This window comes from Chinchilla lanigera, unplaced genomic scaffold (genome assembly GCF_000276665.1).
Source record: "Chinchilla lanigera isolate Chin_1 unplaced genomic scaffold, ChiLan1.0 scaffold00002, whole genome shotgun sequence".
NCBI lineage: Eukaryota > Metazoa > Chordata > Mammalia > Rodentia > Chinchillidae > Chinchilla > Chinchilla lanigera.
In genome coordinates, this window is record NW_004955403.1 from 45,784,698 (window position 1) to 45,801,027 (window position 16,330).

The following is a 16,330-nucleotide window of genomic DNA, read 5'->3' on the forward strand; positions in this document are numbered from 1 at the left end:
ATATATAAAATAAAGGCTGAGGCAAGGTAGGATTAAAGTGAGACACACAGCTTGGTAGGATGTATTATCTTGAGTTCCCAGAGGAACAAAATTGGGTTTGTTTTGTTGCTTTTCTAGTTTTCCCTGCTCTTCTGACTTTTTTATATTTTTCTCTTTACCTAATAGGCTACCCGTACTGTGGCTGAGTGAAAAAATGGGCAAATACTTGTAGTGTTTCCCTGCCCTCTTCTCTGGGGTTTTATGCTCTTCAGTGGCAAGTTATGTCACTGCAGACTGGCCTGTGGTCATGCTTGTCCTGTGCAGGCCAGGGAAGCACCATCCTCTCTTAACTGCCTCACTTTCTCTTTCTGTGCTTTCTTAAAAGCTGCTGAAAGGTGAAATCCTGCTTTTGCCTGAGCTTTCCTTCATGACTGGAATTCCAGAGAAGATGAAGAAGGACTTCAGAGCCATGAAGGTTGGAGTCCTGCTGTTTGCAGCAGGGAGACATCAGCTTTGAACCATAACCTTTTGGAGAGTTTGAGTTAGACCTGGGTCAGGTTTTCTCTCTGCCTCTGGGTTGTATTATCACCTTTCTTCCAGGCTCCAGTTTTTCCGATGTGAAATAGGATCTGTGTCCTTTCCCACATAGAGTGTGAAAGAGTGTGTCATAACTGCCTTGAAGGTCATTAGAACAGTGGTGGGTGGACTAGATTATAAGGAAAAAAGAAACCAACAACTCTGTCTTCATCCTCCCCAGTTAGATGGGTAATGAGTAACTGGTGATGTGACCGTAAATGAGGCTCTTTAAAGGTCCTAAGTTACTGTAACATTTCTGTAAAACCTCACTTTCTTTGAAAATGTGGAGGAGACAGTGGAGCAAAAAATCAGCAAGTTGGAAGATGAGGGCAGACGTTTGTGGAACACGGCTCTGAGGTCCTGAGAGTGCTGTACTCAGCTCCTGGTGGAGCAGGCTGAGAGGCAGAAAGGAGCTCAACAGCTACCCCGCACAGCATGCAGCTGAGCTTCATGTAAGACTCACTGTCTGCCACTCAGGGGCTGTCCACGCTGGAGCTGCTCACTCTGCTGCCTCACTTCCCTAATTTCAGCTTCAATGATGGCGAACCTTTTAGAGCTTTCCATGATAACAAACTGCCACTGCGGCACATGTGCCACAGGTTCAACACCACTGAACTAGATCGTAGGCCACAGAGAACTTTTAGTAACATCATAAAAACCATGAAGTAAAGCTGAAAATTCCTGTGAGAAATTTCTTTCATTCATGTTTACCTTCTGTTACTTCTATTTTGAATATACAGTTCAAGGCCCTTTTCTTATAGCTACCAGTTGCCTAATAACTTTATAATCAGAGAGGAAAGCTGTCTATATAGCCCCATAGACATCCCAGATAACAGCTGGGATGAATGCAGTTGCATGATTCAGAATCTCATATGTAACTGTTACATATTACTTAATAGTATTAGCAAGCACCTCTGATGAGTCAACATTGTGGCAAGTTCTGGGCAAAAAGTACCCTCTCTTACTGTTGAATGGCTAGTATGGTTTGACCAAGTGTAAGAATGAAGTGGCTTACTATTCCGTTGTAAGTGGATGTTGGCATGTCTCTTTCTTTCCCTTTTTCCACATTTTAAATAAGTGTAATCAAACTCCCTTTGCTTATGTTTGATAGAAGCTCTTAGGGATTTTAAATTCAGAACATGTTTTGAGAAAGATGTAAGACTCAGTTGTTATGAGGAAGAGCCAGTAACATTTACAGTTCTTCTAATGTTAAATTTTTATCCCTGTACCTCATTCACATTCCTAAGAGATACTTATAAAAGTTCATGGAAATACTTGAAAATTTCTACTCTTTTCAATAGGAAGGACATTTCTTTTGGAAACATTTCAGATGATTTGAGCTTTACTTACCTTTATTGGAGAAAGCAATACTTATAGCTTATTGTCTTTATTTTAATTCTATTTAGGATTTGACCCAGCAGATCAACCTGAGCCCCAAACAGCACCATAATGCTTTGGAGTGCTTAATCCAGAGAATTTCAAAGAACGAGGCAGCCAACAATGAACTGATGCGTTGGGGGCTCTGTCTGCAAAAGGACATACACAAGGTAGCCAGAGGACATGCTGGCCAGGAAACAGCATTGGCCAGGAGTGCTGGAGTCGTGTGAGACAAGCTGGCGACTCCTACATTGTCTTTAGTGTGGAGTCTTTATTCTTGTACTCTTTTTAAAAAAAATTCCAGTCCTGGTACTTGAATTTGCTTGACTTAATTTACCAGTATCATTTACAGATTTTTCCTCTGTATTTCTCAGATCTTAGCTACTAACTTCTCATCAAAGAAGTAATAAGAGGATTCAGTGTTGACTTACAACTTACCTCATTTTAGTTTTCCAAAACAAATTATTTTTAAATCATATTTTATTGGTACATTTTATATATATACAGTGATCACACTCATCATGGAGAATTGGTGCCTGTACATGATATAAGTTGTTTCTTTTTTTCCCATTCTCCTACCCTCACTTCAACCCCACTCTCCCCATTTGTTTCCATTTTTCCTTCTTTTCTCACTTTTTATACTTTTCTCTTCTTTCCCCCCTCCCTTGTTTCTTTCCCCATTTGAACATTTTCTTCTTATTTCACAATACCTATTATATATTTTGGTCCTTATTTACACTTTCAGTTTCTCACACCAGAAAAACAATTGGTATTTACACATGTGTATCCAATTTATTTCACTTAAGAGTACGGTCTCAAGATGCATACATTTACTTAGAAATGTCTCAAGCTTATCCTTCTTTATGGCTGAGTAGTACTCCATTATATTAAGAAAAGAAACCATGTCTTCTTTATCTATTCACCAGTTGATGGGTATTTAGGCTGTTTCCAAGATTTGGCTATTACAAACTATGCTGCTATAAACACAGGTGGGCATATATTGCTGTGGTGTGATGCTTTTAATTTTGAAGGATGGTACCAGGAATTGAACTCAGGACCTTGCACTTGCCAGGCAGGTGCTTGTGCTGCTGAGCTATATCCCCGGCCATGATGCTTTTAATCCTCTTGGAAAGATACCAAGAAGGGGAATAGCTGGGTTAAAGGAACCCCTAGTCATAGTTTTTTGATGAATCTCCCCACTGATTTCCACAGTGATTGCACCAATCTCCTCTCCCACCAACAGTGGGAAAGGGTTCCTTTTTCCCCACAGCCCTGCCAGCATTTGTTATTGCCAGACCAAATGATTATTTAAAGTTTTATGTCCTCTTTTCTTTGTTCTTTTTTTCCCCCCAAGCTTTTTTCTCTCTTAATAATTAACTTGTATTCCCTTGAATGTGCTACCGTTATTTTTTCCTTAGGCTTAAGAGAGTTTCCAGCTTTTATCATTTAATTTCACATGGCCCTTCCCGCTGAAGTTGCCCAAGTCAGCAGCGTTGCCTTTTGTGCAAGCATGATCCATCGCACAGAAACAGCATAAGATGGTGGGAAGGGCATTGGGTTTTGGGTTAGCTTTTCTAGCTTTGAGTCCCAGGTCTGCTGCTTGTAACCTTGGTTACTTTGAGCAGGTTGCTTAGCGTCTCTTCTTATGTGTGAAATGAGGATAGAATTCACCTTGTGTGTGGGGCGCACGGCTGTAATCTCAGCCCTCAAGAGGCTGAGGCAGGAGGAATACTGCACGTTCAAGTCCAGCTTGGGCTAAATAGTGAGTTCAAGGCCAGCCTGAATTACATAGTGAATCCTTGTCTCCAGAAGCCAAATTAATAATAATGATAATGTTAATAAATTAAAGAATTAAATAGGGGTGAGGGGTATAGCTCAGTAGTAGAGTGCTTGCCTAGCATGTGCATGACCCTGGATTTGGTCCCCAGCACTGCCAAAAGAATTAAATAGGCCTGGGAATGTGGGGTGTGGCCTATGGTTAGCTTTATTAAATGCTTTTTGCCTTTAATTTTTTGGGGGGGCACCAAGAATCAAACTGAGGACCTCATGCTTGCCAGGCAGGTGCTGTGCCACTGAGCTAAACCCCTGGCCCTTTAATTTTTTTTTTTATACCTGTTCAAAAAATTTTTTTTGAGACAGGGTCTCACCATGTAGTTCAGGCTGGCCCTAAACTCACTTTGTGGCCCAGATGAGCCTCAAACTTGAAGCAGTCCTCTTACATCAGCTTCCCAGAGTGCTAGGGTTATAGGTGTGCACCACCATGCCCAGTCTCTTAAAATATTTTTTAAAGATTATATTCCTTCATTCACTGGTTCTAATGAGGATTTTTGAATCCATTTCTTGGGATACCATGTTGGAAACTGAGTAATGAAAGAATAATGCTTGTAAGCATTTTACCTGTATGTATCTAGGTTTTGGTTAATATGCACTCTTGCTACTAGAAGTTCTGTTTTTCTGTCATTCTCAGAAATTGTAACAGGCACAAGTAGACAATAGTACCAGTATTTCCTAAGTAATATTTGTAGATAACTTGTTTCACAGATCCTTTATTTTCTGTTTAGATTGAGGGACGTGTTCTACCAATGGAAAGAATTAATTTAAGAAATACTTCATTTATCACATCTCAGGACCTAAGCTTTGTAAAGGAAGTAACCAGAGACCCTTCCATCTTGACTGTGAGTAATTTTAAAGTGGTAAAGAGAGGCCCCATATTCCTCAATGTGTTAAAGTTAGGAAACAGGAATGACCTAGTATCCTCTTTTTGAGAGAACGTACCAGTTGAATTCCATTCTAAGTTACCTGTTAGACAAAGGTCCTTCCAGCAGAGCAGTGGGAGGGGTTGTTAGAAGAAAGCCCTATGACTGACCATAGACTGAAGACAAGGATATGCATTTCTGTAGTATTAATGTAGTAGCAGCCTGTTAGCACTGTCCTTTTTTCCTTTCTCTTTTTCCCCTCTTTTTCTCTGAGGGTTTCTGGAAGATACTTTTATCTGTAAAAGAAGTAAAATCAGTAACCCCACCTCCTGAGCAGCTCATACATTAGCTATTTACCTCAAAGAACAAAGTTGTCTATAATTATTTCTAAGAGTTTCTGACTAACCTGATCTTGGTGACCATGTATAAAATACATGTATGTGTTGTAAAAGCATATTGAAATGTATTTAAAGAAAAAGCACACATATTAGTGTATTGCTTAATCAACTTTCACAAATTAAATGACTGGAGTGATCATCACCAAGGGTTATAAAACAGAAATTTCCAAAACCCTCCTGCATACTCGGAGCTACTACCTGTCCGCTATCTCCCACACTGAGAATAACCACTCTTCTGACTTGGCAACTGCATAGGTTCATTTCAGCTGTTTTTTGTACTTTGTTTGTCTGTAGAATCATAGAGTAACTGTTCTTTCATGTCTGGTTGCTTCTCTTTACCTTGTATTCCTGAGTTTTATCCATCTTGTTAGGGAGATGGTTATAGATCTTCCATTTTCATTGATTATTGTGTCTCATTGTGAGACCGTGCCACAGTTTATGTATACATCTGCATGAATAGTAGAAATTAGGTAAGAAAGGACTCAAGCAGAAGGAGTGATAAGTCATTTATGCTCTATAATAAAAGCTCCGAGTGTGAGTTTGGAATGTTCAAATTGTGAGCACTAAAAATATCTTATGATTGTTCCTAGATCCCCATGCACTTCTGGGCACTTTTTTACCCAAAGAAAGCAATAGATCAGGCCCGAGAACTGGTCAACATGTTAGAGAAAATAGCTGGCCCCATTGGCATGCACATGAGTCCACCGGCCTGGGTTGAACTGAAGGATGACCGAATAGAGACCTATATCAGAACCATTCAATCCATGCTTGGAGTTGAGGTAAGAAATTAGTTTGAGTTGCACACATGCCTGTAATACCACAACTGGGAAGGCTGAGACAGGAGGATCGCTGTGAGTTTGAGGCCAGCCTGAGCACATAGCGAGACCCTGCCTCGAAAGATAAAAAATAAATTAATTTGAGTACACTTGTAGAATCTCTTTTAAATTACTTGAGTACTTAATTTTTTTTGAGGCAGGGTGTTTCTATGTAGTGCAGGCTGGCCTTGAACTCACTGTTGGTCTCAAACTCATGGGGATCCTTCTGCCTCAGTCTCCCAAGTGCTGGGATTACAGATGTATGCCACCATACCTGGCTTGACTAATTTTAAATTATCTTGGTTATCGGGCTGCTGTTGGTAATGTCCAATAGCCAGTATCTGACGCATTTGCCCATAAAATACTGAACTGAGAAGATAGTCTGTATGGCTTTTGGTTGGTTATTTCTGTTTCTTTCATTCTGTGTTGGCATTCTTGTTACTCTGGTCATTTGTTTCTTGTGTAATTGGCTGAGAGAATAGCTGAGTTAACTTTAATTCATTATCTGTAGAACATGTTGTCCTCAGAAAATGACGACTTGGCCAGGTGCCACCTTCACAGTTCAGTACTGAGCTGTCCCTGTCTGGTGTAGCTCAAGAGTAAAATTGTGGTGGTGAACTTGGCTAGGAAGGGCCTATAGGGAACTAAATGAGGTAATCCCTATGACTGCAGATATAAACCCACTATTGCCAAATTGATGGGGTCGTTTTTCCTTTTGCAATACTGGGGATTGAACCCAGGAAACACTGAGCTACAACCCTAATCCTTTTTACCTTTTAAAAATTTTGAGCCAGGGTCTTTCTAAGTTACCCAGGCAGGCTTCACACTTGTGATTCTCCTGTCTCAGCTTTCTCAGTAGCTAGGAATACAGACATGTTCCACCACACCCAGTATATTAGTCAGCTTTCCTGTCATTGAGACAAAATACATGACAACCAAAACCAGAAAGAGAAGAGATGTACTTTGTCTCAAGGTTTCAGAGTTCTGTCTGTGCATAGTTGGCTGGCTCTGTGGAAGGAACGGCATGGTGGACGGGCATGACAGAGAAAAGCTGCTCAACCCACTGCAGCTAGGAAGCAGAGAGTAGGACTAGGGCCAAGAATACAGCCATCTAGGTCACACCCTACTGGCCGGCCTCCAACACACCCCACCCCCTTACAGTACATTCAACTATGAACTCATCAGTGCACCAATCCATTGACGAGTCTGCTGTCTCCATGATTCAGTCACTTCCAGAAGCCTTTCCCCAACCCATCTGAGCCCGTGAACGTTTGGGGGGACGTTGTAGTTCTCAACCATAACACCCAGCTGCCAAATTGATTTTTAATTCATTCATTTTTCAGTGGAAGCCAACAGCATGATTTTGTATAACTATAGACCTCCTGGTATTCCACTGTCAATTTAAAAACAAATTTGGAAACTGAGTGTAGTGGCACACACCTGTAATCCCAGCACATGGGAAGCAGAAGCAGGAGGATTGCTGCAAGTTCAAGGCCAGCCTGGACTACATAGCAAGACTCTGAAACAAAAACAAAAAGCAAACTTGTTAATCATTGTTGGGACTGAAAACACATTTGCTGTGCCCAGACTGCCTGGTCCCAGCGTGAAGCCTAAGTTCAACTTGACTTTAGAAATTCTCTGATGTAATCACTGGAGCATTGCTCTCTGAGAAGTGTTAGTGCCAGTCTTGAGTAGGAAGTAGTATACTACAAATATACCATGTATAGCAGTGACTGGCATCAAGGGTTAAGTGCTGGGATTTTTTAAGATCCTATCTTCAGCACTAATTCTCTGGAGCAGTAAGAGAAGATACTGCAGGCACTGTCATTCTGTCCCTAACCAGAGTGAGAATGGCTTCTGTGAATTTGGCAATAGCTTCATTCCTCCTGCGTTTGGCTCTGAACCACTTTTTGTAGTATTGCACGCCGTGCTTCCTCAGTTAAAGTTCTGTGGGATGAAGGTGAGGATAAGTTGCTTAGTTAACTAAAGATAGTGGTATACAATATGGCAGAGGATTAAAATCAACAAATAATGTAACCCTTGCATATTTTCAAGCCTGGTCCTTTTCCAGGTTCTAAATTCTCCTAGTAAATAAACCCTTGGTAATCAAGACCAGCCCCAGGTAGTTAATAGTAACATAATACCTATTTATGCACAGCAGCTCTGAGCCAAACAAAGGCACATTCAGATTCAGGCCTTTTTCTAGTTGGAATGTCCACACTTTCTTTTAATTCCCTGTCTACACGTAGACCCTGTGGCTTGGCAGACTAATTCCCATGAGTGTCCCCTGATAGTCTTGAAGCCTGACTGTGTATACTTTATCTTTTCAAGGGAAAGATACAGGTAGTTGTTTGCATCATTATGGGCACACGTGATGATCTCTATGGGGCCATCAAGAAGCTGTGTTGTGTGCAGTCCCCGGTGCCCTCACAGGTGAGTTGGGGTGGGGCTAGGAGGCAAGGCAGCTAAGGAAGCCTTCCTGAGGCTTGGGAGGAGGGGTGCATATGTTCAGAAGACTGAAGTAGCTGTTAGAAGCCAGTATGTGTAGTGCCTTGTGTGAAAGGTCCCCAGTCAGAGTAGCCTGGCATGTAGTAGTAGGTACATAACTCTTCCTAAGTGTCTCGCTGTCCAGTGAGCAGTTGAGCTGCCAGGTGGTTTCTCGTGACTGAGTTTTGAGTGTAGACTTCACTCAGAAAAAGGAAAGCTGTTTTTTTAGGAGATTAAAAAAATTCTACTCTGCGTGAGACATTTTAGTTTTCATTTTTTGATTTTTTTGTTTGTGGGTGTGCATGTGTGTGTGTGCATGTGTGTATATGTGTATATGATGTGTGTGTGGTAAATGCATACATAAAGACCCTAAAATTAGAATTACTAATATAAAACATATTGTCTAGGGGCTGGGGATTTAGCTCAGCGGCAAAAGCGCCTGCCTGGCAAGCGCAAGGTCGTGAGTTCAGTTCCTGGTACCAGAGAAAAACCAAAAAAATAAAAAAAATAAAAAAAAATAAAACATATTGTCTGCTAACTTGAGTTTTTTAAACAAAAGTAGTATGGTCTATATCTATGGGTTCTGTATCAGTGGATTCACCAACCACAAATCTTAAATATTGAGAAAGAAGAATTACATCTATACTGAACATGTACAGACTTTTTGTGTTATTCCCTAAACAATATAACAACTGTTTATAAAGCAATTGCACTGTGTTAGGTATTACAAGTAATCTAAAATATATGGGAGGATATGTACAGGTTACATGCAAACACAATGCCTCTGTATATAAGGGTTTTATGTATCCTTGGATAATGGTATCGGACGGTAGTGGGAGCCTGGATTGAAGAAACTGCTATATTTACTTCAGAATTGTTTATATTTTCTGAGCGGTTCTTTGTTTATTTTGGTTCTCTCGTAGGTTATCAATGTTCGAACCATTGGTCAGCCTGCCAGACTTCGGAGTGTGGCTCAGAAAATTTTGCTTCAGATTAACTGTAAATTGGGCGGAGAACTCTGGGGTGTAGATATTCCTCTGGTGAGTGATGCTGAGATGTGTCTTCAGTTCGGCTCTCCAAAGAAGCCTGCCTGTTTCTGTAGCTGTCCTTTCTGTTCTCAGTGCTTTCTTAGAAGTCTGATTGGCTTGTTTCGGGCTACCCATTCATGAACTAAGAATGGTTTTACATTTTTAAATGGCAGAAAATCATAAAAATAAGACCACTGTTTCATCACACATGAAGATTACATGAAATTCTCCTTTCAGGGTCCTCGTCACAGTTTCCTTGGCACACAGCCACACACATTTATGTACAGTCTGTAGCTGTTTTTGATGTGTAAAGGCAGAATTTTAATACTTCCTTCACAAACTGATTCACAAAGCCCAACATATTTACTCATTAATCCTTTCACAGAAAGTTTGCTGATCCCTGGTCTAGATTTTTGTCTTTGTTCATTGTGTTTGGAAAATGTCAAGTTGGCTGTCAATTGAGGACCCCTCCTGTCTCTCGGGAGCTATTCCAATTCCCCATTCCTAGTCCCCATTCCTTTTCCCCAGTAAATGTTCCAACACTTAAAAAAAAAAAGAAAAGGAAAAGTTGAAGGTTCAAGCCAGCCTGGGCTACATAGAGAGCTCAAGGCCAGCCTGAACTGCATATTGAGACCCTGTCTCAAAAACAAACAAACAGTAACACCAAAAAAACAAAAGAAAATGTCAAATTGGTAGAAGTCTTTCTTTCCCAGATCCTGTTTTCATTTATAAACACTAGGGAGATGTTGCTTTGGGGCTCAGATGATAATGTTAGTATATGTGCTGCCAAAGCAAGCACTCAGATGATATTTAAAAATAGTGTGATTGATTGCTTGAATTTTGGATTTGCTATTTTTGTTTTCTAACCTAGAAACAATTAATGGTGATTGGAATGGATGTTTACCATGACCCGAGCAGAGGCATGCGTTCTGTGGTTGGCTTTGTTGCGAGCATTAATGTGTAAGTACTACTCATAATTCTCTTATATTTGGTTACCTTGTTTTGATGCCTAATCTGATAATAAATCCAGTTGGTATTTTTGAGTAATGCATGTTGTAGTATAAAGAGTTCTATCTAACCTCTTTCTTCCTGTCTTCCTCTGATATTTGTTTATGTAGCCTATTTATCACACCTCACAGGTGTGAGATTTTTTTGGTTTGGTTTGGTTTGGTTTTTTTGAGAAAGGGTCTCACATTGTAATTCAGGCTGGCCCTGAATTCACTATATAGCCCAAGGTGGCCTTTAACTCATGGCAGTCCTCCTGCCTTAGCCTCCCTGAGTACTGGGATTATAGGCGAGTGCTGCCAGGCCTGGCTAGAGGTAATGAGTTTTTTCCACTGCAGTACACCCTCTTGCAAGAATGGAGGCTGTGCCTTGTGTCATGAGCTTTTTTCCCCCCGGAAATGAGTAAATATTTTTTGTTTGTTCTAATTATAAAGATAAGGTGTGCTCCTTCTACATACCTGTAAAAATTTAGAAAGTGAAAATTCCTCCTGACCTCTACATCAAACCACTACCCAAGGTTTGATGTATATATTCTTTCAGATTCTCTTTTACGCGTATATTAACACACATATGTAATGTGTATACAGTCTTATGTCACTTAGGGGCTTTTATCATTGTATGAAAATCATAGCATTTACTTGTACAAACTCAGGTGGCCATAGCATCACTAGACAATAAAATTTTATAAGACTACCAGCATACTACACTTGACCTTAGCCAAATGGCCTAGAAGCGATGAGACCACCATGATATTTGTCCTTGGCTGAAATGTGATGCTGCATATGACTGTATATATGTATATATGTGTGTGTGTGCGTGTGTGTGTGATATGCACGTCTTTTATTTACACAAATGAGATATTACTGTGCATACTGTTCCTCAGCTTGTTTTGTGTACTTAAACTATATTTTGGATAGTTTACATTATTGATACAAATAAATCCCAATTCTTTTTAGCTGCTGCCCAGAATTTATTATATGCTGTATTGTTAATTAACCAATCCTCTGTTGGTGGCTATATGGAAAATTTTTCTGTTGGAGGCAGTTTCATAACAAATAGCCACAATTATACATTTTTTGTTTGTTCTGTATATGGCTTGAATACATATCACTTTGTGTTCTTACATGACACAAATGCAATTTTTAGATACTTGGTGGGTTGATTCACAGAGAAACCTGACATGTGTGCTGACATGTAGACCATGTAGGCTTCCTCTGTGAGTATCTGTTCATCTTCCTTTCTCCTCTCTTCACCGGCCCACCCTAGGACCCTCACTAAATGGTATTCACGAGTGGTGTTCCAGATGCCTCATCAAGAGATTGTGGATAGCCTGAAGCTTTGCCTGGTGAGCGCCTTGAAAAAGTTTTATGAGGTAAGGAGAACAGAAATCATAAAGTTTTTGAGTGTTTAAGCATTACCTCCATGAACACATGAACAGAAAGCCTAATGCCATGAGAGAAAGCCCAGCTCAAAAGTGAGTCATTGTTGTGCAAGCAGCTCAGAGTTCCTCCTTTCAGGCTTCTGCTTGGCTCAAAGAGCCGAGTGTTTCCTTTCGGGTTGGTAAGTAATAATTATTTCCCTGCTCATCAGCCTGATGCCTTTGGACATAATCTTGTCCTTATCAGAAAAGTTGGAGGTAAATTTCAGCAATTAAAGCAGCTCAAGAATTGACTCAGCTCTTTATGACTGTTATTAGGTGCTGACTCTTTTCATTTTGGTTTAAGACAAAAGGTTCCCTGTAAATCACCGCTAGAAATCCAAAGAATGCTAATCTTGGAGAATTGCTGTCATTAAAATGATATTGAGTCTGGAGCAGTGAGCAAGCAAATGGTTTTTGTCTTGGCCAGTACATCAAAGGAAGCAGTGAGAAGTGTGTTCCTTGTAGACTCGGTCATTGCCCTTTGTGTAAAAATTAAAACAGCAAGAAAATTAACAGTGTCCTATGATTGAAGTCAGCCTCTAGAAGTCCACTTTATTTATATATAAATAATGTTTCCTACAAATAGTTTGATAGTGTTCACATATTAGAGATTATGAATTTTTATCTCTAAGGAGGTCAGTATGATACATACTTCATCATCAAGTTCTGTGTTACCTTTTCCTTGTATTATTTCCTTCCCAAGTTCTGTCTATAGAGAGAGAGTTGGCATGATGATGCACACCTATAATCCAAACACCTAGGAGGCTGAGGCAGGAAGACCACTACAAGTTCAAGGCCAGCCTGAACTACATAGTCAGACCCTATTTCAAAAAACCAAGAAAAAAAAAAAAAAGATTCTTTCTAGGCCTACCTCACAGTACTTATGTGAAACATTTCCCATTTTCCACTCACTGCTCTACCCACTAGCTAGAATTCTTTGTTTCTCTCTCAGGCCCCTTAGTTTATATATCATGTAGTTGTTATCACATCTTGCTAACTTATATCTAATTTATATTAATTACTTATGTCCTTACTCATCTCTCTCTTTGCTTTTTTTTTTGAAGGGTGCACACTGAGAATTGAACCTAGGGACTTGTTCATACCCCCAGCCCTTACTGGGTTTGAAATTACTTGAGTTCTCCTCATTGGTTAGTAATGGCTGTATAACCAGTTACCGTAAAATTCAGTGGCATACAATGCGCATGTGTGATGTTGATGTTGATGATCAGGAACATGGGCCACACTGGGCTGCAGTTCACCCCTCATGTAGGTTTTGTCACATGGTCTTTCCACGTGGTTAATTGGACTTCCTCACAATGTGGTGTCCAGGTTCAGAGTGGACATTCCATGAAATTGAAGGAGCAGCTGAGAATCATGCAGCCTTTCAGGACTTAGCTGTGACAGGCACATAGTATCACCTCTGCTGCCTTCTGTTTGCCAAGGTAGGCAGAGTCCTGCTGTGTTCTAGGGAGGCGCATGGATTTCACCTATTGAGGGGGTTCTAGAAGAGCTTGCATGACTAGAGATATTGCTGTGGCTCTTTTTGAAAAGCACAATCTGCCACAAGCACAAGTACTATCTTGTTGACTTTTCTGTTCTTTGGAGGGGCTTGGAAATAGCTGACACTCTTCTTGGTGAATACATGGAATTTCTTGGGTCATGTTTCTGTTTGAAGTCAAATATCTGTTTGGTTTTTGTTCCTTTACCTGAGTTGTGAACCTTAAAGAATATTTATTAAATTCCATTCAGCCAGGTCAGACAGAAAATAAATCTGTGTTTATTCTAGAGTAAAACTAGTCATCTCATTACTCTCTGAATGAAAATATTTCATTTACTCAAATCTTTACTATTGTCTTAATCCTTTGTCAGCTTTTGCCATTTTTCCTAGCTATTCTTTACCTGGCAGAAGGATTCTCTGTATTTAAACTGTTTTGACCAGCTCTATCCTACTATCCTCAGCGTTTCCTTACTCCTCAGTGCCCTCAAGTCAAATTTACTTTTTTTTTTGTCTTTTTGCGACAGGGTCTCGCTATGTAGTTCAGGCTGGCCTTGAACTCACTTTGTAGCCCAGGCTGGTTTCAAACCCCCAACGATCCTCCTGCCTCAGCCTCCTGAGTGCTGGGATTACAGTTGTGTGCCACCACACTGCACCCTCAAATTTACTCTTAGGTTTTAAAGTTTTGACTACCTGTAGATTTCCTGGCTACTGGCAGTAACCCCTAGACGTTCTAGTACCTCTAAAGACTTGTTACTTATTTCCATCCCCATTTAGACTGGTGCTCAGTAGCCCTTGGCAGCAACTTGCCCCTGTTTCACTTGTTTTTTCCTTCTGGCATGTCAGTATTTCCATGTGTGCTCCTAAATTATTGTTTGTTTTTTCTATTTGAGATGTAAGTTAATGACTTCCTACTGTGGAAACACTGGCACTGCCCCCCGATTCCCTATCTTGATTTACCCAATATAGTTATATTACAAAGTCTGGTTAAATTATTTTCTAGTATTCATATTATTACAGCTGAATCACATACTATGATTATAGTTTATTTTATAACTTTTTGGTATTTTCATAGTTAGTGATTATGTTGTTTTTTTCCTCTTATTTTCTGTATATATATATATATCACTAACTTTCTTGCAATTAAATAATTTAAAACTTTTCTTATGCTATACATGGTGATCCATGCTTATAATCCCAGCACTCAGGAGGCTGAGGCAGGAGGATTGCTGCAGTTTCATGGCCAGTATGGGCTACATAGTGAGTTCAAAGCCAGCCTGAACTATATAGTGAAACCCTGTCTCAAAAAAAAAATTAATTAAATTTCCCTTCTAACCTCAAACAAACCTGATAATCTGTAATATTATTTTTTTCTTTGAGAACTCCTTCCTAGGGGCTGCGGGTTTAGCTCAGAGGCACAGTACCTGACTGGCAAGTGCAAGGTCATGAGTTTGTTCCCTGTACCGGAAACCCCTCCGCCCCCCGCAAAAAAAAAAAAGAGAGAGAACTCCTTCCTAGAACTTTCATTCTCCTATAGCAAGATACTAATACTGCACCTCGTTTTATCTGTAGGTTTTGGTATTTCCCTTCACTGTCCGGGAACTTGCATTTGTCTTTTTTTTGTATTGGATGCCTTTACCTTTCTTGGCTTATTTCATTATTCATTCCATTGTTTTTAAGTGACTCTTCTAGTAGTTTCTTCACAAAATTTTGAGAGTTCTAGATGTGTACAGATACTTTTATTTTGCGCACACACTTAACTGACAGCTTGTATATAGAATTCTGCATTGGCGATCACTCTCATTGAGAATCATTCTTATTCAGAATTTTGATGGTATTACATCGTTCTCTTCTAGAGTTTAGTTTCGTTAACTAGTCTGAACTTGTTTCTAATTTTTTTTTTCAGTAATGAGCCTTGAACTCAGGGCCTTCATACTAAGCTATATCTCCAGCTTTTTATTTGTTTTTTTTTTTTGAGGTAGAGTTTCACTAAGTTGCCCAGGCGCTGGCATCAAATTTAAGGTCCTCTTGCTTTGTCTCCCAAAGTGCTGGTTTAATTCTTTGTATATGAATTTTTTTCTCCTATCTTTTTCTTTTTGTTTCTGCCAGCATCTGAAATGCCATGATGTGCCTTGGTATGGATGTTTTTTGTTTTTCAATTGGTATGGGTGTTTTCTCATTCAGTATGCTGGCTATTTACTACGTCCTCTTAGTCTGGAAATAAACCCAGGATTTCAGGAGATTTTCTAGATGAGTCTTCTAATTTTAATTTTTTATTTTCTGTTTTTCATATCCTTCTCCAATTCTAGTTTCTTGGTTAACTTTATGTTTCTTTCCAGCAAATATTAATTCCATAATTGATACAAGAACTTAAGGACCAACAACAGAGTTAACAGTCCGCAAGATTTCTTTCATGTCCAACACCAATTGCAAGCTCATACGGTTCCCGAAATCACTGTTTTAATAATTCAATGAGGGACTCACAGAACTCACTGAGTTGCTACATTATACGAAAAGGATTTTATGGTTCTTTTTTGTTTGTTTTTTTATTTTTTTATTTTATTTTTTTTATTTTAAAGAGTAAAAGGAGGACAACATAGCAATAGGCGATTCACCAAATTACAGACAAAGTGGTAGGACCTTATCCATGGTTGTTATTTTACCTATTGGTATCTTCAAGATAGTTTCTCAGGAAAACAAATAGACAAATAATAGTGAGTTACAAACAAAAATGGCAGGAAATTATCAATGGTTGTTATACTATAGCTTGGATTCTCCAAAGTGGTCTCTAGGGAAAACAAATAGAGCTATACATGAGTGATCAATCAAATAATCATTGACTATTCTCAATGGTTGTTGTTCAAAACATAGTAACAAACATACTTTTTTGTTTGTTTTTAAAACAGGGTCTCACTATGTAGTACAGGCTGGCCTCAGTTTGCTGCAGTCCTCCTACATGTTGGGATTAGCAGGGATAGGCCACCACACCCAGCTAGGTATATATATAAATATGTATGTGTGTGTGTGTGTATATATATATATATATAAATGTAT

General features: G+C 39.5%; 1 protein-coding gene across 2 annotated transcripts in view; it reads left to right on the forward strand.

Moving 5' to 3' along the window:
* Positions 1 to 16,330, forward strand: part of Piwil2 (piwi-like RNA-mediated gene silencing 2) — an 81,805-nt gene that overhangs the window by 47,024 nt on the left and 18,451 nt on the right. For both annotated transcript variants that reach the window (XM_005373656.2, XM_013513815.1), the window contains exons 14-21: positions 365 to 454; positions 1,962 to 2,102; positions 4,494 to 4,607; positions 5,617 to 5,805; positions 8,173 to 8,274; positions 9,252 to 9,368; positions 10,228 to 10,316; positions 11,628 to 11,733. In XM_005373656.2, the coding sequence (XP_005373713.1) occupies positions 365 to 454; positions 1,962 to 2,102; positions 4,494 to 4,607; positions 5,617 to 5,805; positions 8,173 to 8,274; positions 9,252 to 9,368; positions 10,228 to 10,316; positions 11,628 to 11,733 (948 nt within the window). The remainder of the gene's footprint in view (positions 1 to 364; positions 455 to 1,961; positions 2,103 to 4,493; positions 4,608 to 5,616; positions 5,806 to 8,172; positions 8,275 to 9,251; positions 9,369 to 10,227; positions 10,317 to 11,627; positions 11,734 to 16,330) is intronic.